The sequence below is a fragment of the Antennarius striatus genome, chromosome 10 (assembly GCF_040054535.1).
Source record: "Antennarius striatus isolate MH-2024 chromosome 10, ASM4005453v1, whole genome shotgun sequence".
NCBI lineage: Eukaryota > Metazoa > Chordata > Actinopteri > Lophiiformes > Antennariidae > Antennarius > Antennarius striatus.
Genome location: NC_090785.1, coordinates 17091907 through 17119420, shown reverse-complemented (window position 1 = coordinate 17119420; position 27514 = coordinate 17091907). Strand labels below are relative to the sequence as shown.

Sequence of the window (27514 nt, the reverse complement as noted above, 5' to 3'; positions counted from 1 at the left end):
CTGAAAAAACAGCTGAACTTTACAGTACACAATAGAATAAATAAATAAATAAATAAGAAAAAGCAGACAATATTTTAAGTTAAGAGCATTTTCAGGGCAGCAAAGCATGGAAACTGTAGCAGTTTTGGTGGTGATCCTATATTGCTTATTTAAAAAGTGTCATTGTATAGCCTAACAGCAGTATGCATAAGTCAGGCTTTTGGGGCTAGTGGTTTGGTAGATGACTATAAAATTCAGTAATCTCCCACGATAAATGTGTCAGGTGTGACTGTAATTTTTTTTAGCGATTTCAAGTCAATTATATCTACTAAAGACAATGCAATTTTTTTTGTAAAAGAGACATTTTTGTAAAAGAGCTACTTCTTGCTTGCTTCACCTAACAGTGTAAAGGACATGAATTCAGAGCAAAGTCTATATTCATAATGTAAATTAATTAAGAAAAAATAATAGGAGGACAGATTAGAGGAATCCCAATATGGTAATAACTGTATTTCCAAACAAAGTTAATAGGGAGCAGCGTGAATACAAATGAGACTATGGCGACATCACAGAGTGGAGTCTGTTCGATTGCCAAGAAAAGATCAGACTGAGCAATGGTAACCTATTTTTCAGACTGCTCTGCTTCTGAAAGATCCATCATCACCAGCATAAATACATGCAATCTGTAACCACACACGTTGATTTATGCTGAGAGAGACTCTCCAAGTTCAATTCTTGGGTCCTCTCTTCCTGACAGCAATGACCATTTATCACAATTCATGACATATTGGTTGAACTATCCTGCAGGGCAAATTAGGATTTGAGTCTAATTTATATTTAATTAACCTACAAAATAAATACAAAATGTTAATTTCAATCAGCGTTCCTGTCAGTGACCATATATTTTCATGTGTAGTTTGCACTGAACATAATACATCCACATGGGGGCAGTGAACTGAAAAAAGTGTCAAAAACACCAAATACTGTACGGCGATGGCCAGAGATGGTTGTGATAATGTACGAGTAAATGCAAAGCGACAAATGTGAAGATAAGGACATCCTCTGTGAGGCCACTGACAATATAAAAATATACTTCTTCTTTTTTTCAGTTAGTGTTTTACTTCTTTGCTTTTCCATACATCTTTGGTGCCTTGCTTGAATTGTAATTAAACTACTCCCAAATATTTACACTGGTATTACACCATCTATCCTACCTAACCGTATTTACAAGATTTTTTAAAAATGACCACAAATGGTAATCCAATTAAGCTTAACTAATTTAGCTATTTTCTTTTGAAAAAGGGCTGTCTCATTGAAAAAAAGAAAGAAATAAAAAACAGCCCTTTGTTACGGAAGCGTAGAGCTGCCAGACCAAGAAAATAAAAACCGGGACGTATCTCGTTATTTCGTGATACGTATCACGTTATTTCGTGATACGTATCACGTTATTTCGTGATACGTATCTCGTTATTTCGTGATAGTATCACGTTATTTCGTGATACGTATCACGTTATTTCGTAATAAGATGTTATGTTGACCCCGCAACCTGCGTTTGCAGATTAAGCGGTTTAGAAGATGAATGAATGAATGAATGTTATGTTGAGATGATGGAGCTTGTATCCATGCAGCCGGCCGTGTCCCTCCAGCTCATCAATGAGGAACGACGCTACCTCAAGAGGGTCCAACTCGTTTTTCCTCCGGTATAGCCCCATCTTTTTCAAATGTTGTCTTAGGGTACGCATGCTTATATAAATTTCATCCACGGAGCCCAATAACTGTAAAATCTCACCATGTCTCAAGCCAAGCATGAAATATAATTCAATGGCGTCATGTAAAGGAGCCATGATTTACTGATGGCCAGCAGACAGTAAATAAAACCACTTTGAAAAAGTCGTATCACGAAATAATGTGATACGTCCCGGTTTTTATTTTCTTGGTCTGGCAGCTCTACGCTGCCGTACTTTGTGATTTTATAAATGAAATCAATAAAAAAAATGTTGGTAGAACAACTGAGGACGTGAATTAGAGGACTATGAATGAAGGCCTGCAGTTGTGATGAAATATAAAAATATATAAATGAATAAAAAAATTCAACCACTTCCTGTTGAAGTTGCAACAGTGGGCAGTTTTGGAGTATTTCTGTTATCCTGTGACTGCAGCTTACGCTTGTCGACTTTCCTATTATACCTTGAGTTGAACGGGTTTTCCCCGGGCAGGATGTGGGTGCTATCCCGTCCTACGAGCATCTTGACACGGTCGTAGAAGGAGAGGACACGGGGCTGGGACACCGGCCTCTGCTGGATGACCTGCAGAGGGTCTCTGGAGCCCCGGCACAGTGGGCTGTTCTGACAGGGACTCTGGATGCAGCAGTCTGGGTCCATGCAGTCTGTTAGTCCATCTGAGGGGTAAAAAAAAAAAAGCTGACAGTAAAACAATGATAAGAGTGGTAAGAAATGTAAAAAAACAACAACCCCAACCTCCTCTATTTTTGATTTAATATTTAAATAATCTTGGATTGTCTCAAACAGAAAAGTTAAATTTTCTCATTCATAGTGAGGGCTCTTCTCAGGAGACTTCTATTTTTGGTTTCAATTCATTATTTTTATTCTTATCTTTTGTTCCCTTCAGAAGATTTTCTTATTTATTTTTTGAAAGAGGCACTCTTAGCAGGGGCTCCACATTAAAGATAAAAAATGTTACTCCCACTCCTCCCAATTCACCTCCTTCATTGTCCTTGTTGTCAGCACAGGAAGTCTCCATTGCAACACTGCAGCCGGGGCCCCTCCAGCCTGTCTGGCATTCACAATGCCAACTCTGCTGCCCCATGGTGCACTGGCCGTTCCCGTTACATAAGTTAGGACATCCATCTGTCAGGGCAGGAGGAGAGAGAAGGGGAAGGAGGTGGGAAGGAAAGGAAAAAGGGCAGGGATGATGCTTGTTTGTTTTCTTTGATGAGACACAGATGAAAACACGTTTTTATTCCTACGCTTATACGTTCACCAAAGACCAATGAATCTCACTCAGTCTAATAATCGTCTGCTTCAAACCCTAAGCACTGAAAAATCAAGCTAATTCAGCAGGTAAATTCTCATTCACATTTCCTATCTGTGTATGTCTGCAACACTGGGATGTCTGCCTCTGTGTGTGTGTGTGTGTGTGTGTGTGTGTGTGTGTGTGTGTGTGTGTGTGTGTGTGTGTGTGTGTGTGTGTGTGTGTGTGTGATCAGAGGTGGATAGTGCACTTACTTGATAGAGCTCCACACGATCATCACTCTCTCTCTCTCCTACTTATGATTCAGCGAAGGTAATGGGATTCTGATGGCCTGAGAGTAACGCTTTCTCATGAGAGAATGAGATTATGTTCAATGGAGTGTGTGTGTGTGTGTGTGTGTGTGTGTGTGTGTGTGTGTGTGTGTGTGCGCGCGCGCGTGTGTGTCTATGAGCTAATAAACCCTTACTTTAGCTTATGCAAAAAACCCTACCAGAATCTGAGGCCCTGGAGCCAAGAAAGTTTAGTAATGAGCACAGCAAGGCCACCCTGAACTCAAGAGTGAATTTAGGGCAAGAAAAAGCAGACATTTAGGAAGTTTGGATCAAGAAATTTGCAATTATGGAGCATAGTAACAGGATGTCACTAGTCATGTCTGACAACTTTTGGTTGGCAGTGCTGCTAAAGAAAAATGAACTGAACGGTTTGAAATTTGTGCATCGTCAGACATTTTTCACAGATGACTTTTAAGATCATTCTATTTGTGTAGTCAGTATGACCAGCTGCTGGTAAGCTACTACAAAAAGCACATGTGGAAACATGTATTAGTTATTTGCGGTGATGCTATTGTATGTGCAGGACTATTTCTTGGCTTTGAGCAGTGACTTTGTAGAGTCTTCCTGCCAGTGCCAAGAGACTCCAGGACATTACTTAGCAAAGTCAAAAAGGTCTTGCTCATTGTCCCCTGTGATACCAAAACTTTCTCTGTATATACTTTGGAATTGCCACACTAATTCTCAGATAGGCCTACGCACTAGCTGGGAGCCTTTGGCAAAATTCTGATTCCTGGACCAGAACAGACCAAAATGTCTCCAGACACATTTATGTAGATTTAGAACCAACCAGAGTAACAACAACACGATATAGCTTTGAGGTAGACGTTGTGATAGCAGAAGTTTTACGGCTCAAAATACAGATTCAATGCAAATTCATGAGCTGTCATTGACTCATAAGTTAAGGGTATTAAATATCAACTATTGCTATTTTGCTTGCATTCGCATTAAAATGTCAACCAAATGCGGTGGCCGCAGTCAGCCAAAAGTCAAACTTAAATTTGACATCAATCTATAACTGCTGCTAAAACCACTTCATAAGCTCCTATATTTAAATCAAAATAAATACACTGACCTGAACCATATTACACAGTATAATATAAACAGTTATGACTGGCCTGATGATGAATCTGCCTGAGTTCCAGAAATGACTTTCAGAAGAAATAAAAATTGCTCCATATTCATCTGGTTTCAAGGTGAAGCCACATGAAGCACTTCCCTGTCTGTAGGCTAAATTAAGCTAAGCTGAGCTAATTTATGACCAGCTCTAGCTCGGACAGACAGCACAGTTGATATAAGTAGGTACGACAAGCCTAACTCTATTTACATAAGAATCTATTTCTCAAGAAATACTTCACATACTAATATTAACATTAACATTCCGAGAGAATTCTGTCATCCTAGTCTTTTTCGTGAAGGTCTTTAAACTCCTGGCCTGTTTATTGCTATGCCTCATACCTTCGCTTTAACACAAGACATTTTTGCCACATTATAATCTATCAGGGGAAGTGGAAACGCATGTGGTGACACACAATGACAATGTTTTCTCGAGTAGCACACTGGGCCTCTAACAAACTTGTCACAGTGATTTCCTCTTCAATAAATGAGCTAGCACAATGTGACACTCTTAAGTCTATCCACGGGAGATAGAAGCACAGACGAGGTTGACTGATAAAACAATAGTACATGCACACAAGGCACTCGCACAACCCACCCTAGAGATATGACCTGACATTTCCCACTCAGTAGTAGTGTGCCGACGAAGAGTGAGGAAGGACAAAATAACCCAGTCAGAGATGATGAATATGAAAAGCTTCTCATTGAGTCCTGCTCAGTAGATTAATGAACATATTTTCACCAAGTTGTGCTGTAGGATTTTGCCCTCTAACAAATCGCTGCATCAATAAAGCCATGCATTATGAATATAAATAGTGCAATCTAAAACGTGGCAGCGGCTAAATTAACAGGCATTTCACCCTGATTGTCATTTTATCATACAGTATGTCTCAAACACTGAGCGTTGAGGGAAAGTCAACAAAGGACAAAGCACCATCTTTGCTGAACTCCAATGAGGACGGTGGGGGGACAAGACAGGATCAACCAAAACCATGTTTTTCAGCTCAACAAGAGGAATCAAATGAAAGGGTTTATCTTTAATTATTACCATTTTCTGCATCAGGGAACTGCTCATGACGCTGTATTAACAGTCAGGCTGGAATAGATTGTCCCCAAGTATTGAGCGCTTGGAACAAAGGCAGTTAGCAGTGATTGCCTGTTAAATGGAGTTGCCATTTAAGGCAGCCAAATACTTATGAAGCACCCGGACAGGACGATCCATAGTGGCATTGATCGGCTTGCATTGGCAAGCCGGCATGAGGCTCCTCTCTCTTTAATGCCAGGGTCCAGTCAATACCACTCATACTAACCTGAATAAGGTGGGATTTCAGAAACTATTAAGTCTTCCCTCCTCGCTAATGTAGTTGGACTCTGATGAAACACCTTTTAAACGGAGAAGATATTGCCTTGGGTTTTGGGTCAGCACACACATTCTGGTGAGGTGTGTGTGCGTCTGGGTGTATACGACTGCATAGAGCTTACATCTTGTGTAAAAGGAGGATGTGAGGAAGAGTGTTCGAGACAAAGATAAAGAAAGTAAAAGAAAAGATGAGAACAAAGTGTATAAAAAAAGTGAGCGGAGTCTTGGTCCTACAATCGTTCCACCGTTCTCTATTCACTTCAAATCTGTCTCCTCTAAAGGTCATAAAGTAAAGGCCACAGGAATAAATCTAGGATTACTGTTTAAAGATAGACCTGATAATTCTGTACTGTCTCTGATACCCCTCCTCTCTTCTACTCCTGTTCCTAACAACTAACCTCAGAAATTACTTTAATCACTTTAGCCCAGGTGTTCTTTGGCCTGCCTCTATCCTTTTGGCTCCATCTATTCTTTACTCTCCCGTGCTCTGTCCTGCTCCCTATTTAACCCTGCGATTTAGATTTTTTTCCTCTGAGCTGGCTCTTCATAAAACAATGAAAGCTACTCCATTAAGTGTAGAGGGTGATAGGACACTCTCAACCGCGCTCCGGGGACCTGCACTGTCAGGCAATCAGTGCCGCTCTGACTGAGGTTCAGCTGTATCTATTAAGTGTTCTCGCTGTGCGCTGGAGAAGACTCCCCCTCAGACCTACGCCCTCCTCCACTTGCATCGATGTCTTAACCTTAACTATGACTCTGTTTATCTTCATATCATCTGACTAAATTGTTTTTTTGCTTTGAATTTTTTTTTGAGAGTGGGGTGGGGGTAGATGTGTTTGATGAAAAGATAGAATATCTGCAATTAATTGCTTGCTGAGTCACACACCCACAATGAAACGCACACATACACACAAAATAAATGTAATAGCCACTCTACCATGGCCGCGACTATTACCACAAATACTACCCAAACCACCACCACCAGTCACACACACACACACACACACACACACACACACACACACACACACACACACACACACACACACACACACACACACACACACACACGCTCAACAGCTCTGTGTTTTTTGACACCACATTAAGGCCTCGGATCAGTGGCCTATGAAATTCACCAATTACCTCGAAAGTTCTTTACGGCTTTCATTATTTTCTCCTCGTGTGAAGCAGCTGTGTTTATGCAATACATGACTGGAATACCTGAGCAGAGTTATGTGTTTGTGTTCCACATTGGAAAAAAAATGGAGAGGGACAGTCACGCGCATGCACATCCACACATTCACAACACAGCCCCTTGACACTGCTGATACCACACTAGGCTCTAGGGTACCCCACAACACATCTAGGCTCAATGACAGCTTGCCCCCGCTGTAGCACACTGCTGTAAATGGGAGTGGGCTACATGTAGGGAGTTATCATTGAGGCTGGCACCCAAATCTATGAACAGAGAGCACCACAGAGTCTACAGAGCCAAGCCGGGCCAAAACCCACATATGAAGCAGCTAGCTTCTACGACCACAGGCTAAGAAACAAAACACCAGAGTTAGATACGGTACCTGCTTTGTCAATCATACTCCCATGGTCTGCAGTGGGAGAAAACGTGCAAAAGGTAAGAAATAGGGAGAGTATTTTTTTAATGAATGCAAGCAACATCATGCAGAGCTGATATTAACAACAGGCAAGCTGGTATAAGCTAACACTGAGAATGTCTGGTGCTAGTGAAGCTTCCTTAGTGCCAAGCTGAAGCTTGACAAGTCTTTCATGTCGGGCTCATGCTGCAGTGAAAGCTGCCCTACTTTCTGATGGGGGGGAAACAGGGAGATCATAAACTGTTATTCCCCTATATATGTGTTGTCGTGCATGCACATAAGTATACATTTGTCTTTCTCTGTATGTGCTTGGGTGTTTGTTTGTGAGTTCATCAGGCTGAAATCGCACGGCTTGTGGTGACAGGGAAATGAGACTTTGTGACTCAAAGCACGGTGGGTGAATCAAATAAATCTGGCACTCATTCATTCAAAGTGACAGTGATGTCAGTATGAGACAGTGATTGACTTGACTGACATAAAAAAGCAGCACTCGTACGCACCAGCACGATTGCCTACATGCACGCACACAAAAATGTGAGAGAGATGTTTTTGATCTTAGTGAGGTTAAGAGTTTTACCTTTGATCACATAACTTTAGCGTTTCAAAGGCCATAGAAACCAACACTCCTGGGTCTGAAGTTTAGAGGCAACCTAAAAACCGTGCTCTTTTATAATTCTTTCTAGTTTGCTTCTATCCTCTCAGTTCACCCACCACCTACGTCAGTTTCCCTTGTTCGAATTCCCCAAGGTCTCTCTTTTGCCTCCAAATTCCTCTAACAGAGTGGAAAGGAGCTGCAGAGTGGGTGCCGGTGTTTCTGTGCATACCCACACGTTGACACACAGACACACATCAAACACACACGTGTTCACACAAATTCACAAAGGCTTTTACCGATGGTGCAGTGCTCTCCATTCCATCCCTGGTGACACTGGCATTTTCCGTCTTTGCAGGTGCCATGTTTGATGCAGAGCGGGTTGCAGACGCGCTGGTCACAGCCTGCGCCGGTCCAGCCCTCTTCACAGCGGCAAGCTCCACCCATGCAAACCCCATGAGTGCCACAGTCAACGGAGCACACCTCTGGAGGAGGTAAGGAAGAATTTAGTTGCAAACACCATACAGAACTGAACAGTCAATATGTAGGCTTTTTAGATGCCTGCATTCCACCAATAATATTTGTTTCATTTGCATTAAAACGTCCAGATTAAACCAGCTACATATGGATATGCAATCATTAAAATACAATTTAAAAAGTGATGATAAAAAATGTTAAAAGAAATCAGTGGTACATTTGACTTCAGTTAATATCAGTGTCAAATTATTCTGTCAAGCACCCAAATCTACATGAACAATCAAAACATAGTCAAACCTGCATCACACTAAAAACATTTCTCCATCAAACACGTCCAACTACAATCTGTGATTATGCTATTGTGAATATTGTTTATTTCCCAAGCCTCCATTATAGGCGCTGTTTGTTAGGCTCAGATGTTGAACGCAGCAACATTGCATGTGGTGAGATGTGCAATTCCACCCATGTAGTCGGAGCCCACAGAGCCAATTGAATGTACTATGTACAGATGTTTTGATGCACACTTGCTGAGGCATCCTGCAGCGTGGAGCAATGTTGTCTTTATTAAAGTTAAGCATTGCTATTCTCATAACACATGCTTGAGCTCTATTTGTGATTCTGAGGTGGAATGCATTTCCAGACTGGCATGATGCAGGGTTGCTGTGTCTCTTACAGTCGTAGCTTAACAGCTTTATTTTATTGAGATAAAGGATCAGAGGTTAAAAATTTCATTAAAAAAGAAAATCATTGAAGCATGAAGTCAGCTACTTTCAAAAGCAATATCTTCCTGTTTTTTAAACTCCATCCAGGGACACAGTTGGGAATTACAAGCCTCACCCTCCATTGTTCTTTTTTTTTTTTCCCATGCAGACATTATTTCATCTTTTATCCGGATGTATCATTATCCACTATGCAAACACACCTCATGGTAGAGAGTTGTCATTTTATTATCTCTCCTGGACAAGAATCCCCTCCAAGGAATGCATAGAATACATTTTAAAATGCTAATCATCATCTACAGTAGTCTTCCTTGCCAACTGCAGTTGAAGGTTTTCTATTTGGATCTATGAGATCAACATGTCGTGAGGAGGCTTTTACTTTTTCACTCAAAACACATCCTCTGTAGTTTAAAAATAAAATTGTGACTCTTCTCTATGCTTTTAATTAGTTGCTGGGTGTGTGTGTCTGTGTGTGTGTGTGTGTGTTTATGTGTGTGTGTGTGGGCCTAAATTTGAGGCTGTGGGCGAGGTGTGAGAGTGTCTTGTGTGTTTGCTGGCATTTGTAGATCTTTTTCGGCTTCTTTGAGAGTGCTCTTTGTTAGGTTTGGGATGCTGCTGCTGCTTTGGTTGAATATTATATTATTTAATTTGTGGTTATATGTTGTTAATCACTGTAATGTTTTTCAAAAAGTTCCTTGCCTTACACATTTGGGATTTGGAGACGAAAAAAAGCTCTCATAACTTCTGCATACTCAACCACACTATATATAAAACTAATTAGCAGTGGATCCTCAGAGAACTCAGACTATGGTGGAACACAGAGTAAAGCTCAGTGCGATGCATTTGATTGGTTCTTCAGCCGTATTTACCCATAGAACAGTCGGGCCCCATCCAATTGGGGTCACAGCTACAAAGCCCGGTGTCTGGTATGAAGGCCCCATGGCCGTGACACTGGTCTGGGCACTGGGCCCTGGGCAGCTCACAGTGGAGACCCCCCCAGCCCGGCTTACAGTGGCACTCCCCGTTCACACAGATGCCATTGTTGGAACACGTGGGATCTAGGCAATCCACTGCATTAAGACAGAGGAACACCAACGTGAAATAAGAGAAGAACTATTGAACAAACACAAGCAAATAAATGTCATTAAATATTATGAGCTTTACCGAAAGATATACTTGGATTTTTTTTTTTTTGTGTAGACAAAAAGATAATGAAATAAAAGAAAACAATACTAAACGTATTACTAAGACAATTAAAGCACACAATAAGAAACTCTTGGTTTGTAATTAGGGCAGAGCAGCCACCGTGCTCCAGTCTGAAAGAGCAGAGAGCCTGACACATTATTCGGTGTCAGCGTTTCTTCATGCATTCGTGTGTATGTGCGTATGTGCTAATACATAGGGGAGAATTTGACACTGTCAGTCTGCCAGGTTGACAGGCAGCTCTGAGTCCAAGCACTGAGTGAAAACCAATTTGACAAATTACCTCCTCCCGGCAAAGAGCCCACCCACTCCTCCGCTGGCCTCATCTCACTGCTATTTCCCGATGGCTCCCAATTTCACTCCGTCTCTTTCCTCGGCCTCTTTGTCTGACACCTCTCTTAACCCCCTCCCCCTACTCGCCCTCCTTAGGCAGGAGTGACCCCCACCCTTCCCTTTACACACATTTAGAAAAAAGCGTTCGCTCACACGTAACCCCAGCCCTCTGTTTCTGTTTGCCCGGCAGAAACGGCGGATCACAGCTATTGATTTTCATGTCACAGGCACTCCAGGTAAATTGTTTGAAGAATATCAGTGATGAATATCAGATTTGGGACCAGAAGAGAAGCTAAAAAATTGGATGAGAGGGAGATGGAAAAAAAAAAAAAGAAGAGGAGGAGAAAATGTTGACCTTTCTCTCCGACCTCTTGACTTAGCGGTTGTTGTTGGCTTTCTCCTTTCTTTCCTTTATCTTTGTTTCTCCCTTTTTCATCCTCACACCTGATACACTGAGCCCTGTTTTCTGCTTCTTTTCCAAATCCTCTCTTTCTTCATCCATATTCACCTCTCACTGCTGCCCTGACTCCCTCTTCCCATCTCTTATTCCCCCTCTTTCTCCCTCCTGCTCTCTATCATTGTAACGACAGTGAATGTGGCGGGCTGATCCTTCTTAACAAGGATCAATAGAAGCAATTTCACCCCTTAATAAAATCTCTGATGTGTTTGGATACGGTATCATACTTCATCTGTATATACGGAGGGAACGGATCCTCAGTCAGAGTGAGATTATGCTGTGATGAGACGTCTAACTGGAGGTAGAAGGAGTGTGCGTCTGGATCTAAAAGATGTGTTAGCTGCTGTGCAAGCAAGGAAAAATAAGACAGACAACACAAAAGAAGCATTCCCACATCATTGAGGATCACCACATTATTAACCCGGTCCTCTCTCACCCTCTGCGCAGCTCTGCCCTTTGTAGCCGATGGAGCAGATACAGTTGCCGTCGGTGCAGCTGCCGTGGCCGCTGCAAAGAGGGTCGATGCACTGCGTGACGGGGACATCGCACTCGGGTCCCTTCCATCCGCTGTAACACACACAGGAGCCCTTGTCGTACTGGCCGTTGCCGCTGCACAGCACAGGGCACGCCGCTGATGAATCACAGAGAGGGAGGAAGAGGTGGAATTAAACCCCAAATGAATGACAAGAAGAAAACAGCAAGCTTCTTAGAGATTCATGAAGCGCTGAAAAGATTTTGCCTCCCACCAACAGACATCTACACCCCGCCCCAACCCCACCGACACGTCTCTGCGCAGGAGGGTGAATAGAGTGGTTAAGGGGCTGGAGAATGGCAATGGCATGAAGTGTAATTACTGGCAGAGGTAACTAAACTATTCATCAAAGCTGTCTATCCCAGGTGAGCACAGAGCCAGGGAGACATTAGCTCAGGGGGGGTTGACATTCTTCATCAGTCATCTTGTCTCGTCTCCACCTCAGGCCACGCGCCATCTTAGCTCCTCCGATTCCTCCACTGGTTGGGTGGAGATGAAATGTGCCTGCTTGTCTAATTAGATGTTGGAAACGGCAGCATTTTAAAATGGAAGAAACACATTTTGTGAGCAGCCCACTACCTTTGGAGCAGTCCATGCCATGGAATCCTGGGAAGCAATGGCACACACCAGAATTACACTCTCCGTTACCATGGCAATTGCGCGGGCACTCTTGCACTGAATCTGTGAAGACAACAAAGTGAGATGGAGAGAGGGAAGGAGTGAGAAAGTTTGATAGCAACCATCAAAGCGTTCGATTAAATCGTTCATTCTTTAAGATGCTGCACATGGAGTCAAGGCGCTCCAATTCTCACAGTCACAGACAGATCAAAAAACAAATACCCCCCTCTATGATCCAGAGTATTTCTTCTTGGTGCATTTTTCATCGTGTACAGAGAACGCATTTTGAATCAGCCATTCCTTGAAAGTCTATCCGTTATCCATCCATCATTTCAGCCAACAGTGTCAGAAAATAAGCATTCCCAGGCTTCAACACCAGCATTCTCAAGAATCCTCTGCTGCTATTAAACACCTCTTCTTCCTCCTATTCTATCACTTCTCTCCTTTCTTTGACTTTTTTACTCTCAACTCGGCCCCACCAAGGTCATTAACACTTCACCAATGTGTGGTTCCTTGATGCAGCTAAACAGTTTAGTGTGACTTTTCTTTGCTCCAAGCACACATGGCATCGGTTCTCTTTGTGCATCATATCCCAATTACCAGTAAAGGAAAAAGCACGGTTCATTCTACGGGAGCATTTTTCCCCTTCCACAATGTCTCTCTTCTTTTTTCCCCTCCTCAGCCATTTCCCCCACCAGCGCCACCCCTCTTCACCCCCCCCCCTTTTTTTCTTCCAATCCTTGACTCCACTCCACCAGCACTGATGGTGAAAGATTCTTTCATTCAGCTTGATTCTTTTTTAGTCATCCCCCTCATTGCAATTGCAAATGCACCCTTCCATGTCCAAAAACATCCAATTAGCAGTGTCGCGGTGGTCTTGTTTTGGATTCATCTTTGTCGTGTTCCAGATCACATTTGAGAAAATTGAGTTGTTGTCGCTTGTTGATTTTATCCTCTTCACAGATGCACAAACACCATAGATGTGATCCTACAATCTCTTATATAACAAGCTGTGTCTTACGAATGGCTGAAAAAACTCTGGGAATATGACGGCAGTGGCAACAAATCCCTTTAAAAAGGGGAAGATTTTCCACATCAATATGTGATATGTGGAACGATAACTGCATTTGCGGACAGAGTTGTATAAAGCCTTTTGTGACCCCAGAGGGAACTGCTCAAAATCTGATAAAGTGCCTCAAGTGATGTCACTAAAGTGTCTGTTGGGATTGAAATGTACAAGTTTTAAAATGAATTTAAAGAAAAACCTTGGGGTGTGAAGTTCGAAAGAAGACTTTGGCTGAACCTCGCCTCTCATCTTTGCTTGAGGCTAGTGGCTGGAGGCTACATGTTGCACTGCGGTTAATGTAGGCAGCCGTTTCAAAATGAAGAAAAATGTATGGAATAAAAAAGGACAATATCTGTGCTTCTGCTGCTTTATTTAAAGGAAAAAAAGAAATCTTTATAATCGGTTCATGGTGTGGCTGCAAATGTCACACAGTAGGAGTATTGGACTGAATCGGTGGAGAGTTCCTCTCAGTCAGTGTCACTGGTTGCAAAAAAACAGGTCTCCAAACTTTCTTTCGGCCCAATAAACTGGTGCTTAATCTGTTTATCTCCTACAAACGCTAGCCCTGTCTTACCCATGACATTTGTGCTGAAGGAAACCGTCTCTCTCTCCCGACCGTCGTTGTAGAAGGCGAGATGCCAGGCGCCGGCGTCCAGGTACTGGACAAACACAGCCTCATTGAGCACCACAGTCTGGATGCTCCTCCTCTCCCGTGGCGACTCCACCACGCTCCACTTTTCCTTCCCATCCAGGCGCTCCATATAGTCATACTGCGGGAGGAACAAAGGCAGAAAGAGTTTCGGGTTGAATAGATGTGACGATAAAGTGCTGTTGTGGCACTTTTTAGACTTTGAAAAATGACCCAGACTTCTTGAAGACTACAAGATAGGGGAATTAAAGTTGGCTGGAAGGGGAGTATGAAGAATGGAATAGAGCGATCCTTGAGGGCTGCCATTCTTTTTGAGTTCTTGGGATTTTATCAGAAAGTTTTTTCAGTTTTCTAGTTCCTTTCTCTGATTCCTGCTGCTCAGTGGCCACATATGGACTTTAAACAGTTAAGTCGGGTCAGGCAGTGAAAGTATTATCTGAATGCAATTATACCATTCTACAAATTACATCTGCTGTTAATTGAATAGTTTTTAATTAATACGAGGCAGTAAAAGTTACATTACTGTAAAATTTAATTAGAGTGCAAATCTTAGACTAAATGAGTTTTTTTAAACTATTATAATGAATCACATATGAATTTTAAGATTTCCCATGACACGGAAAAGTATTTTTTCATCCATTTCAGCCGATCAATATGAAGATAAAAGGTCGCTAATGAAGAGAAGGATAATTCTGTGATTAGTCCATTACCCCTCAAGGTGCAGAAGATGTAGGACCTACACTTAACTTGTATTTGGTGCTATCATTTACCTGTGCGTGTGAGGGGGGAAGGCCTTTGCGGATATACACCCCAAACAGGGCGTCCTTGCTGAGGGAGATGTTGAACTTGAGGAACTGTGGTAGGCTGAGATGGAGCAGGGACCTCCAAAACACACCCGGGGGGACTTCTTGGCTCACCCGCCTCCCGACGTCGATGCTTCCTGTGTCTATGCTGCTGTTCCTGCCGGCCCACGGACCTGGAGCAAGGGGGAAAGAAACTGCATAATCTGTGATTGAAGGCTTCGACTGCCAAAGTCAATAGCTAATCATCATACTTTAGGGAAAATAATTTGCTGTAAAAAAATTCACAGCCATTGAATTGTGGAGGACGAGCACCATTAGCTCTGCAAACTGTGTGCCCCCAATTATGTTAAAATGAGTGTTGTTACATTTGACAGTAGGATGCAAAATGACACCTTTGTAGTGAAGCCTGCAGGACTGTGGACTTTTTTATTTGGGCGGAAACGAGCGAACTGATAGAACTGCTGGGTGCAGCTTTCCAAACACACTCGATGACAGGCGCTCACACAGCAAACACACAGCATCCTGCAATCAGGTCAGCCATCTAACAGCTGAATGTTTGTGCCCAGACAGAAAAAGACTGTTTGTGTATATGTGTGTGCAGAATAGTAATACATAAAAGCAACAATGAGAAGAACAGCAGCAGCATCTGGCCTAGACGGCTGGGGAACACAACAGTCCTCTCATTAATACAGGATAGACACAAAGCTGGAGCCGACACGCGCTGAGTACACGCTGCGTTTGTTACAGGGCATGATGGAGCAACCGAAAGAGGAATAGATGGAGAGCCACATAGAAAATATGAAATATATTCTTCCTGGTGTGAGGAGGTTTGGATGTTTGGGGTTGTATCAAAATGTCACATACAGCAGAAGCAATTAAAAAGCCTCGAGGAACATTGTAGTTTGGAACAAATCATTGTCCGCCTTTACTTAGTGACTTCTTTGGCACTCAACCCCGAGCAATTTTGTTCCGACTGAAGGAAATAAATATTTAAATGCACCTTTATTTCAGGATTAAATCCCCCATTTCCTAGGGACTGCTTCTCAGTGGTAAATTAATTTCATATTTTAGTGAGCATTTTCTGGGTACCGAGTGAAAAATAATCAAAACAAAGTGGCTCGAATGGATTTATTTGTATTTTGCCTTCGTCCCTCATAGGTATTACTGATTTAAATAACACTAACTATACAATGTGAATACTGTCAGCCACATCCTTCTGAGGCGACTCTCCGTTTCATGTGGTTCTTACCTCTGCCTCCAGAGGGCAGCGTGGCCACATCACTGTTGACAGGCAAGCCGGCTCCCAGTCCGTTGTTTAACACGGGGCCCTCGGATGGCTTCAGCTGCCACGTCAATCCCAGCAAGTTGATCGCTGCACACGGAGAGAACGGAGGAGACGGAGAGGATGAGGATTTTACCACAGAACTGCTTCTCATGTCTGATCCGTCATTAATGCGGCCAACAGCTCATCTTTAACATACATACGACTGCGTTTACTCTTTTGTAGGTGCGGATCAAAGTGGCAGGTAAATCTATGGAGCTAAAGCAGAGGCAGGTTTTATAAAGCCGACTATTAAAAACCACTTTTTGTTTCATCACAACCTCACAAATGAACAGCGACACCATCTCTTATTTGGAAACCTTAACACCACCTGGTGAAAAGCCGATGACAGATAGGTCTGTGAAAGGATCACTCCTTTCCCTTCACCATCTCCTTTGCTGTGTTATTATGTGATGGTGGTACAAGGCTGCTTTTTCACTCCACCCAGATGTCACTTCCCTCTTTAGCCTGTTGCCATGTCTTTCCACCCGCAGAAAAAAAAAGGTAGGTGACATGAAATAGGTCAGAAAAAAAAACTCAGTAAGAGAACGGTCCTTTCCCTTACTGTAGAAGCTTTCAGTATAGTTTTTGGTGGGGTGTTTAAATGTAATCCTTTATCCTCAGTTGGAAAAAAAAAACTGGAGATACGCTTGGGAATAGAATTGGCAGGCCTACTTTACTCAGGCACATCCACCTGCAGTGGGGTACACTAATACTGTGATTTGAGCCTTGATGAGGCTCATGGCGGCGGATGCATGATTTGTGCACAGAGCATTATTGAACACAGCGGCGCTATTCTCACATGAATCTGCATCTGAAACCTGGGAATCAGTTTCCCTCTGGTTTAAAACCATCTCCTCTCGCCCAAGGGTTGCACAATGAGGCACGGGTGTAGAAGTTGGAAGAGAATGGGACGGGGTTTTGGGAAGTGCTGTCGGGGCAAACTGATTCTCGCCCTCAATGTCCCAGCTCTCTCCCCTACCCCCTCTTTCTTTGTTTATTCCTTTTTATGTTTCCTCTCTTTCCCTTTTTCTTCTCCCCTCGCTCCTGGTCAAAGGAAAGCGCTGACACTTCGGCTGCTGCCGGCCTCCACTGTCAGCTCTTTTTTATTTTTCATCGGGGTGGGGGTGTCAGTGCTGTAGTGAATGAGCGTGCCAGAGGAGAAGGGGGAGAGAGGGAGAGAATGCAGAGAAACGACAGTGTCCTTCCTCCCACCATCTCTTTTCTTTTACATCCACCTCTTGCCATCTCCCCTCTCATCACTTTGACCTTCATGCCTCTCCTTCTTTTCTTCCTAATTCTCTCCTTTTCTTCCTTCCTTCCTTCTTATCTCTACCTGTCCCCCCTTGTAGAAAACGCAGACACGTATCTCGCATCCTCACATCCTCGTACAGATGCGGGCACACACACGAGCAGAGATGGTATCACGGGGTGCAGCTGATGGAAAGATTACCTATTGAATCAGCAAGAGAGAGTAAGCAATAGTGAGTCTATTGTGACGGTGCTCTCAATGTAGGTCATCTCAGTGAATGAATCAGACATCCCTACAGTTAACTTATTCTGCATTTCTCTTCATTGAATGTGTGTGTGTGTGTGTGTGTGTGTGTGTTGGTGTACATGTGTGGTTTTTCCCAATTGAGTTCCTTTCTTTTTTTTTTTTTTTGCGGGAGATAATGAAACCCTGACCGATAGATGGCACTCTTCCTCCTCAGCAACAGGAGCGTAAAATCCAAGGCTTTGTCAACAGGTCATTTTGCAGCAACACACAAAGAGGTAGAAACACAAAAAAGAAAGAAAGACTGAGACAAAGAGAGACACTTGTTATCATTCTCTTCACAAGCATCATCCATTTTAACAACACTTCTAAATTTGTTAGGGTGTCATTTTAGCTACAACAAAACTACTAAAATTCATGCATTGAGCTTTGTGTCGCCATAAATTGAAATATTTTCTTTTCGGATCGCAATTACCATAATTGCTATTTTCAAGCAGCAATGGAAGGTTTTATTAAACTCCACGCCAATAAATTTGAAATGAGTTGTCAGACAATCACAGTGTGAACAAGAGAGACGGTTTGACTTACTTTTTAATATCTGTCGTCTCACTTGAGTTTGTCTTACAGATACACACACACACACAACACACATGTTCACATGTATGGAAAGATCACAGAGAAGCAGCTTTAACAAGCAAATGAGCTAGATTAAAAATAGATCAGTTGCTTCACCAGGTTTTATGTAATCTTGATGCATAATTTAAAGAGCCAAAGTGCTTGCCTGTATCATCTGTGAACGAAAAGAAGCGTTTGAAATGGTGGCAGCACACGTGATCTTGTGACAAAAAAAGAAATGAAAAAAGGATGGACTGATGGATGGCTGGGGATGAGGGAGATGAAAAAGAGGAGGTGGTGGCCGGACTCATGGCGGAGGCCAAAGGTCAGGAGCTGCTGAAGAAATTGTGCAAACCTCGTCGGTGAAGGGGAGTGAAGAGAGGAACTGAAAGAATACTGGAAAAGAGAGAGAGAGAGAGAGAACTGACAGAATATTAAGGAACATATAAAATCCCCTGAGGATGAAAAGAGCAAGAAAAACAGGCTGCAGATGAGGTTGCAGAGAAGAGAGGAAGAGATGACTAAAGAGGCTCCACGGATGAAATGAGGAAGTGCGACGAAGATGTCAAGCGAGGGGGGAAAGATTTAAGGGATGAGTGGCTCAGCATCTACTGACTGGATGGCTGAGAAAAGATGGTCGTGATTCTTTTTCTGACAGTAAGTGGTCCCCAACACAAGCAATCAGACAGGAATGCAAGAGTATATAGCTTTGTGTATGTTCCGAAATATTTATAGGTCTCTGCCTTAAAGAGTTTGAATCGTTTCTGCGTGAGAGGAAGAATCGACAGAGATGGAAAAAAAAAAAAAGTGACTTTGTGGCTGAATGCGCAGAGTGTCCCCACACGGGAAAATATTGTATCATCATCATTCTGGTCTCTGGAACATGTCCCAAAAGTTCAAACCCTCCCTCCACTGTTTTCTTTCCTGTGCAGTGTTCATATATCTCACACTCATTTCTGTCCTACCTCAACCATATCATCGCCTATTTAAACAGCAGCATCTCCCACTGAACCAATTGCACTTCTTCTAATTGCACCACAGAGGCAGAAAATGGCCTCTTGCATGTTTTTACATGTAATCCCTTGCAATGGCACTGAAATCACACACACACACACACACACACACACACACACACACACACACACACACACACACACACACACACACACACACACACACACACACACACACACACACACACACACACACACACACACACACACACACACACACGCACACACACACAAGCACTTCTTCTTTGTCGTCTCCCCTGGCCATCCTGATAAATGCATATTAACTGTTGTAATTTACCACTAAATTAACAACTCTGACCTCAATTACTGTGGTAATTGTAGCCAGTCCCCTGTCCTCAGCCTGGTAGCTAATTGGTTTAGGAAGTCTTCTCCCTGTTTTCCTACCTTTCGGCCCCTCCATCCCCATCTTAAAGGCCCTCATGTAGCGAACCGGTAGATACTTTTGGTGTCCAAAAGTAACGGAGAAACAAAAAGGCAGTCATTTGGGACGACACACAACGTCTTCCTTCCTTTATGAATCACTCTCACCTTTCTCTGTGTTTTACAGCACATGGGCGAAGCGCTAATATCGGAGACAGGGAAGGAGGAAAAAGCAGCACGCCGTCTCTGGTTCTCAATATTCAGGCCATTTGGGATATTTCTTTGAATTTACCACACAATATCCACTTATGTAGTCTATAAATAAAGCAGCCTTCTCTCTCAGCTACGTTCTGAAGGCGCTGCTTGCTGAGATCATTTAGAGTCTCAGACAGAGCGACGGGGGCGGTGGTTGGCTGCTGCCCTTGGGGGTCATATGAACTGAGAGAGACAATTTATCTGCTTCTTAGTGTGTGTGTGTGTGTGTGTGTATGTGTGTGTGTGTGTATGTGCGTGCACGTGTATACGTATGTATGCTTAAAATTACATGGTTTTAACAACAGTGTGCACACCGGCACACACACACACTGCAAAACCCCCGACGGGACCTCCTCACCCAGCTGATGCAACTGAACTGTAATTGACTGCAACACAAAAGGTTATGTGAGTTGCTTGCAGCTCCTACCTGCAAAATAGTGTCTAGGGGAGAGTCAGCGGCAACTCACTCAATCATTGGATGAAATGCTTCTCTTATTGCCACTGAAATATTGAGATGGCAAAAGACAGATGTAGTTGTGAGCGCGCGCACATGTGCATGTATGTGTATGATGGGATAAATGAAAAGAGATGTGAATCTGAGTGATGTCCTCCTTTCTGAATCCTCATTTCCTTTTCAGATATCTTTGTCCTGACCCCCCCCCCCCCTTCCCCACCTACCAAACACTAACCCACCACCACATCCCCTCCATCCCTCCGTCTGCCCTCTCTTCTCCACCTCAATCTGCCTTGTCTCATCCCTTCCTACCTCGGTCCTTTCCCACTCATCGATCTGCATTAGAAACAGGATATGAGGGACTATGCTATCTTATCACAGATCAGAGAATGAGAGAGAATGAGTGAGGAGGAAAGATGAAGAAAAAGGTCCTTCTCAGGGCCAAGACAAGGAGAGACTGGAGGAAAATGAGAGAGAAGAGAGGACAGTGATTTCTTTCACTTTCCCTTCATCCATCTCCTGTGTTGAACATGAAATCGTCGAGCTTCCTATTAGTAAATGTACAAATGATGGAGGCCCAGATAAGACCGACGCTAATGAATAAATGAATGAGGAAATAAAGGAATGAAATAAGCCTGTGCACTTTGAAGCAGGCAAAATGAGCAATTAGAATCAATATCAATGAGACAGCATATTCAGAGTAAATATTTCCTACAGGACACATACAGAATCTTCAGGTATACGAGCAGAAAGTCAAGGATGACCACCGATGTTACCACGACGTAGTGTCTAAACAAGTGGACGTCCTGCTCTTCATCATCCGATCGATGCAGACGACCTGTTTATCCCTGCGGTGCAGATGGTACCGACGTTGTGCCGGGTCCTGGCCATGACCTGCCCTTTTCTTGGAATGGCAGTGTGTGGTAAGATCCTAACCTTTATCAGTACGACAGGCCCTGCTGCTGCAGACACACGCTCCACGTCTGATCCTCATGCCCAAGTTCCTGGGCATGTTCCACCATATGTCCCACCGTTCCTTCACCTCGGCACACATTCACACGCACCACAAATGAATACTGACACACACGTGCACACGTTCGTATACACAAACGCTGGCGTGAGCGACACATCCTGACCTCTAGCTGTACCACACCGGACCAGCAGAAGGGAAGTTCATGCAGAGTCAGAGGGGATTTTGGGGTCAAGGAGCCGGGTTTGGATAACAGCCACATGGTGAGACCTGCAGGTCTGACACAATTCAAACTGACATGTTCAAGGGCTCATTTGTACAAGGACTTCTAATTTATCTGTGGCTTCTAAACAGTAGAGAAATAAACAAAAGTAATGCTAAAAATATTTAGATACAATAAGAAACTCATTTCAATTTTCTTATCATTTGTCTATCACCAGATGCATATGCTGTAGCAGCGGTCCCCAAACTCTGGGCCCTCAAAGTGTTGCAAAAATCCAATGAGACAGGCCTCTATTAATTTGATAGGAAAGAGGAGAATAAAATAATTACCTACAACATCATGTGACTTTAATGATTCCTCATATCATTTTCTCCTCTCAGGATCTCAAAATATTAATAAAATGAAAAAACCCAAAGAGGGGAAATGACTCTTTATTGAACGTCTTCTACACATGAATGAAATGAGAAACTGGCCGGGTAAGGCAACGGTTCGACAAATAATTAAAATTAAAGGGAAGCGCTGAAATATTTCTCCTACAAAATATATTTTTTCAATAAAATTTGAAGCTACAACGCTGCAAGTGTTTCAGATGAAACAATTAAAGAATTCACAAAAAATACTAATATTTATGCTGTAATAATATCGAGTCAAATTAAGCTATTGTCTGTATTTTCCTTTTAAATATCCGACATAATTCATTCCTCTAATGTTTTTGACTCACACTGGAATTCATCAAGCATGAATAAAACAAAATTTCATTAACTAAGTAAGTAAGTGTCCACAAAAATGTTATTATAAATTATATTATTATTTAATTGTTGGGGCGGACTTCTCTTTTTTATTTTATTTTTTCATTTTAAATTCCACCCTTTCTTGTATATGTTATTTCAGCTTCCTGTGGATTCTTTCACTCTCCAGTGCATCACCTTTCAGATTTAGACCAACTTGTAGAAAACACAAATAACCTTGATTGGAATAACACAGTGTTTCAGATGAGCTATATGTCTGTGGACAGTAAATATCATTAACATGTCATTAAGCAGCGAGCAGTGTTATGAATGCAGTGAAGTGAGACACTTAGAGCCGAGGAGAATGGCCAGTAAGCGATTGTGATCAGTCTGGAACAGTGAGACAGCGATGATGGATGGAAAGTGGTTGGCTCAGAGGCATGAAGGTCACACTCGATGACAGTGAGTGTGTGTGTATATGTGTGTGTGTGTGTGTGTGTATGTGTGAGTTTGTTTAATCAACAGAAAGGGGGAGCTGAGATTATGAGTAAAAATACCTTGGATGTGTGTGTGTGTGTGTGTCTGTGTGTGTGTGCACGCTCTCATTCATCAGTGGTGACAATATTGCACGGAGTATGCTGCTGCGCACGACAAATTCAACCATCTCACACACACACACACACACACACACACACACACACACACACACACACACACACACACACACACACACACACACACACACACACACACACACATGCACACACATTCACACACAACACCCCTGCAAAGGTGACACAAGCAAGTTTACTCCTAGCAGTCAAGGACACACCTGTGTGCGCATGTGTGTGTGTGTGTGTGTGTGTGTGTGTGTGTGTGTTTGACCGTCCACCTGGACACCACTGGCCTGAATTGTCCCCGATATCTCGCCCGAGCATCAAACCAGCCCCGTCTCTCCTTGCTAACACATCTCATCTCTCTCCCTGTCGGTCTTCCCTTCTGTCCTCTGAGGTTTACGTTCTTCTTCTCGTTTCATCCTGTCTAACATCTCCTGTCACCATCCCCCTGTTCTTGTCCTCCACTGTTCTTTGTCCTCTCCTCTCCCTGTCACACTCCCTCTGTTCTCTGCTTACTGTGATCAATTAGGAGACATTAGTCCCACAGATATAGCAGGTGACAGAACCTCAGGAGGCCACGCTCTCCTTCATCTCCCCTTCTTTTGCCTCCCCTCAATTTCTCCTCTCCACACCTGGCTGTCCTGTCACTCCTGCTCCTCCTCCCCATCAACCTCCCTTCTTTTCTTGGAGAGTGCAAACAACAGACCCCCCCAATCAATCTCAGGATTTGATCCCATACCTGGCCGACAGTGACATATCAGCCTCAGCCCTCCTCTCCTGCTTCTCTCCAGTCCTCTATCCTCCTTCCCCTCTCCCCTTAATGTTCTGGCTACATGCTGACAGTGACACATCTCCCTTCTTCCCCTCTGCCCTCTCTGCTCAAACTCTTTTCCACCCCTTTCTTTTTCCGTTCCCTTTGCCTTCCTCTATCTCACTCTCTCCAGGTTGCCGTTCACAATGACGGACCTGTCTTCTCTCCTGTATGCCAACCGTTCACCTGTATCCTAGCAACCACATCTCCTTTGGCTCTGATGCTCCATGTGGAGCAAGCAAACAAGATGCCGGGAAATGAAGAGCAAGCACTCTTGTTTATCCTCGTCCCTCCAACCGTTCAGTCATTCCTTCACATGTAAAGAGGAGGCCATACTCCACTGGAGTTGGGGAAATTGTTTGACTCAAAATGCACCTGTCTGCCCTCACATGCATATAAACATTCCCTCATCCATATAAGCACACGTTTTCCTAAAGAAACAGACACAAACATGTGAGTGTTCTCCACGCAGTACATTTATGAGTATGTGCTCATCTCATCTCATCTCATCTGAATGGCTCCGTTCTAACAGCTGGATACAGTGAATTCAAAGGGACGTTGTCTGTCGTGTTCCTGGGGCATGCTGAGTTTTGAAAGCTTAGTGTGCATGCATGTGTGTGTGTGTGTGTGTGTGTGATTGCATGTGTGTTTGTCTGAATAGTTTCTTCTTTCATGATCCTGAGGAATAATAAAAAGAAACATCATTTATAGGTGGACACACCCTTGCATCCTCGCAATCAGACAGATCTTTTACATTGTTCTCAGGGAAGGAGTACTTATACACACTTATACACACACACACACACACACACACACACACACACACACACACACACACACACACACACACACACACACACACACACACACACACACACACACACACACACACACACACACACACACACAGTCAAAAGTGCTGTTCATGCACTTGTGTCCTGGTGTAATTTATGAGCGGGCTCCTGGGCGGATGCCTCAGTGGGGTCCTCTTCACGCTGCATAGCTCTGGGTGCTCTGCGCATTACCCCCAGTGGTCAGGAGCTCTCACATACACCTCCACAGCACATCAACGAGACACTACAACCAGGATGAGCAGTGAACCCCCACAACTGAACCTGACTGCGTGATTAACGCTACAGAAATCTGGGTAAACACAGGGGTTTCAGGCTGGCGGCGCTGCTACAGCTCTGTTCAGCACAGAGAAAAAATCACAGCTAAAGCTGAAGGGGGGCCCGACCGTTAGCAAAAGTAATAATAACAATATAGCTTCATTCCAGCCTTGTTCAGCTTACCGAATTACAGTCAGATACACAATTACGTTTGGTGGTAAAGAACTGATGTTTACAGTACAGTGAACGTAAAGAAAGAGAAGCTTAAAAGGGAATTTATTATCGAATCCTTGCACTCGCTCATATAATTCCATTCAATAGTTGCAGTATTACAGAGTGTATTCCCACCATATAAAGACAGCAAGATTATCTGTGTTAGTTTTTTGTTAGCTTTAAATATACATGAAATGTGGTTCTTTTTATTGCAACTAACAAGCTGTGTGGTGGTTTCTGCTGCTGCGTTACAACAAGAAGGTGGACTGAATGTTTCTGTGTGAAGATTCCACGTTTTCCCTGTGTTTGCGTGGATGCCCTCCTGGTTCCCTCCACACTCTGAAGGAGTGATTTTATATTAGATATGATCCTGAATGGTATTGTCAGTCCTGTGATGATGGTCACCTGTCCACGGTTTACCTCGCCTCTCACCTAGTGTCGCCTCTTCTGTGTCCTAACAAATGATAAGCGGATGAATGGACTTACACGCTAATGTTACCAATCTTTACAACAGACAGGACAATCTATATCTGGTCAGTACAAGTACAGTAGTATACTGAGTAGTACCTGTCCTAGCGCTAATGGTGGGAAACGTGACAAAGGGACCAACTGTGGTCTCAGAAGAGACACATTTTTTAGATAGTGTTCAACTTTTCATTGTTAACTTACATCAACTTAGAATCATTCTTAATTACTATCTATCTATCTATCTATCTATCTATCTATCTATCTATCTATCTATCTATCTATCTATCTATCTATCTATCTATCTATCTATCTATCTATCTATCTATCTATCTATCTATCTATCTATCTATCTATCTATCTATCTATCTATCTATCTATCTATCCCATATACACACACATATATCTGATAATGGTACATTAATAATCCATGGAGAGGTGGAGGAAAGAAGGTTGCTCCTTCTGCTGATGCCACTATTTCCTAATATCCCACCATCTGTTGACTCTGGTCTCTTGGGTAAGAGGCCAGTCAAGGGCTCAGTGACACATCTGCCTCCTCACACACACACACACACACACACACACACACACACACACACACACACACACACACACACACACACACACACACACACACACACACACACACACACACACACACACACACACACACACACACACACACACACACACAGAAGTCTTTTGTCCAGTGAATGAGGTCAAGCAGGAATAAATTCCACACCCACACTCTGTAAGTAACATTTTCTCTTTCCCTCACACGGCTCTACCTGTGGCCACACAGCCATCAGGATCTCAGCCTCAGCTTTTCAGCCAGCGGTCTCCACTGAATGTCTGCCTTTAGATGAACTGAATGCACAACATGAGCGTCTTGAGAGATCAGCCACTTTCCTGGTGGTTCTATTAGGATTTGTACATTGACAGACTCAAACAGGAAGCTGTGGAAGCTGTTGATGTATCATCATGTACGTCTGAAAGGCTGTTTTCTTATGCTGAGCGGAGGCCAGGACTCCTGCTGGGTCTTATTTTGATGGCAACGGTGACAAAGCTCGCACCTCGGGAATCTGCTTCATGCTAATAACTGCCAACAAACAGGCTAGCCAACTTGAAATTAAGGAGACACTTGAGTGTGGGTAAGCATGTGTTCCTACAAAGATGGCTCTGACATTTTATCGTCCATTTGAATTTTTAACTCCCCATTAAAAGAAATCGAAATGCCATCATTATGAATAATACTAGGTCTGTGCTCACCGATAAAGTAGGACAGTAGGATGGCCAGCAGGGTAGCAGCTGCGATGGCTGTCACTGCGGCACATTTCCAGCTGCAGTACTTGGACGGCTTCTTTAGTTTGAAGGCTGAGCGGGAGAAGGTGTTTCTGGGTAGCAGGCGAGGAGGTGGCGAGTACACCGTTCCCGAGGTTAGAGGATACCCGGGGGAGGAGCTACTGAAGAGAGGGGTGGTCCCTGATGATGTCTTGAACAAGAAGTGCCTGAGAAACACAGGAGAGAAAAGGTCATTGTTATGTGCATGAAAAGAGGACATCAGTTCTGGTGCTGGAATAACAGGTAAAGGGAATAAAGTTTTGGTAGCTGGGAAGCAGACACACCAATCCACCACCCACAGGGTCACATATGCGCCAGTTTCTGTCCAATTTCTTTGTCAGATGAACCTTTCCTGACATATGGGTTGGAACTGATTGTGTGTCTGATTTAGCCTGTTCCAGGCCAAGGTCTGTTTTTAACCTCCACCTGCTTTCCACCATTTTTTTCTCCTTCCCTCGCTTTTCTCTTTGTATCCTACTGGCAATGCCTTATTTCTGTTTTCCGTGGCTGCAGATGATTGCCACTGTTCTCCTTTCCTGTTCTCACTGACACTTTTTTCTCCAGAGGGGGTAATAGAAGGATTTTAATCATCACCTTGCTCATAATTCCCTTTATCCTTTACTGTCGCTGCACCTGCTCACCCGTCATATGTCCTTTGCCGCTCTCCCT

The 27514-nt window shown here is 43.3% G+C and overlaps 1 protein-coding gene across 1 annotated transcript in view; it reads right to left on the bottom strand.

Annotated features, from left to right (window-relative positions):
• LOC137602390 (teneurin-2-like) overlaps positions 1-27514 on the bottom strand; it is a 115619-nt gene that overhangs the window by 18786 nt on the left and 69319 nt on the right. Inside the window, exons 4-14 of the mRNA XM_068325071.1 lie at positions 26774-27012; positions 16084-16206; positions 14802-15028; positions 13957-14152; positions 12278-12379; positions 11603-11797; positions 10043-10243; positions 8277-8462; positions 7353-7379; positions 2700-2846; positions 2167-2377 (exon numbers count right to left, since the gene is read on the bottom strand). Of these exons, the coding sequence (XP_068181172.1) occupies positions 2167-2377; positions 2700-2846; positions 7353-7379; positions 8277-8462; positions 10043-10243; positions 11603-11797; positions 12278-12379; positions 13957-14152; positions 14802-15028; positions 16084-16206; positions 26774-27012 (1854 nt within the window). The remainder of the gene's footprint in view (positions 1-2166; positions 2378-2699; positions 2847-7352; positions 7380-8276; positions 8463-10042; positions 10244-11602; positions 11798-12277; positions 12380-13956; positions 14153-14801; positions 15029-16083; positions 16207-26773; positions 27013-27514) is intronic.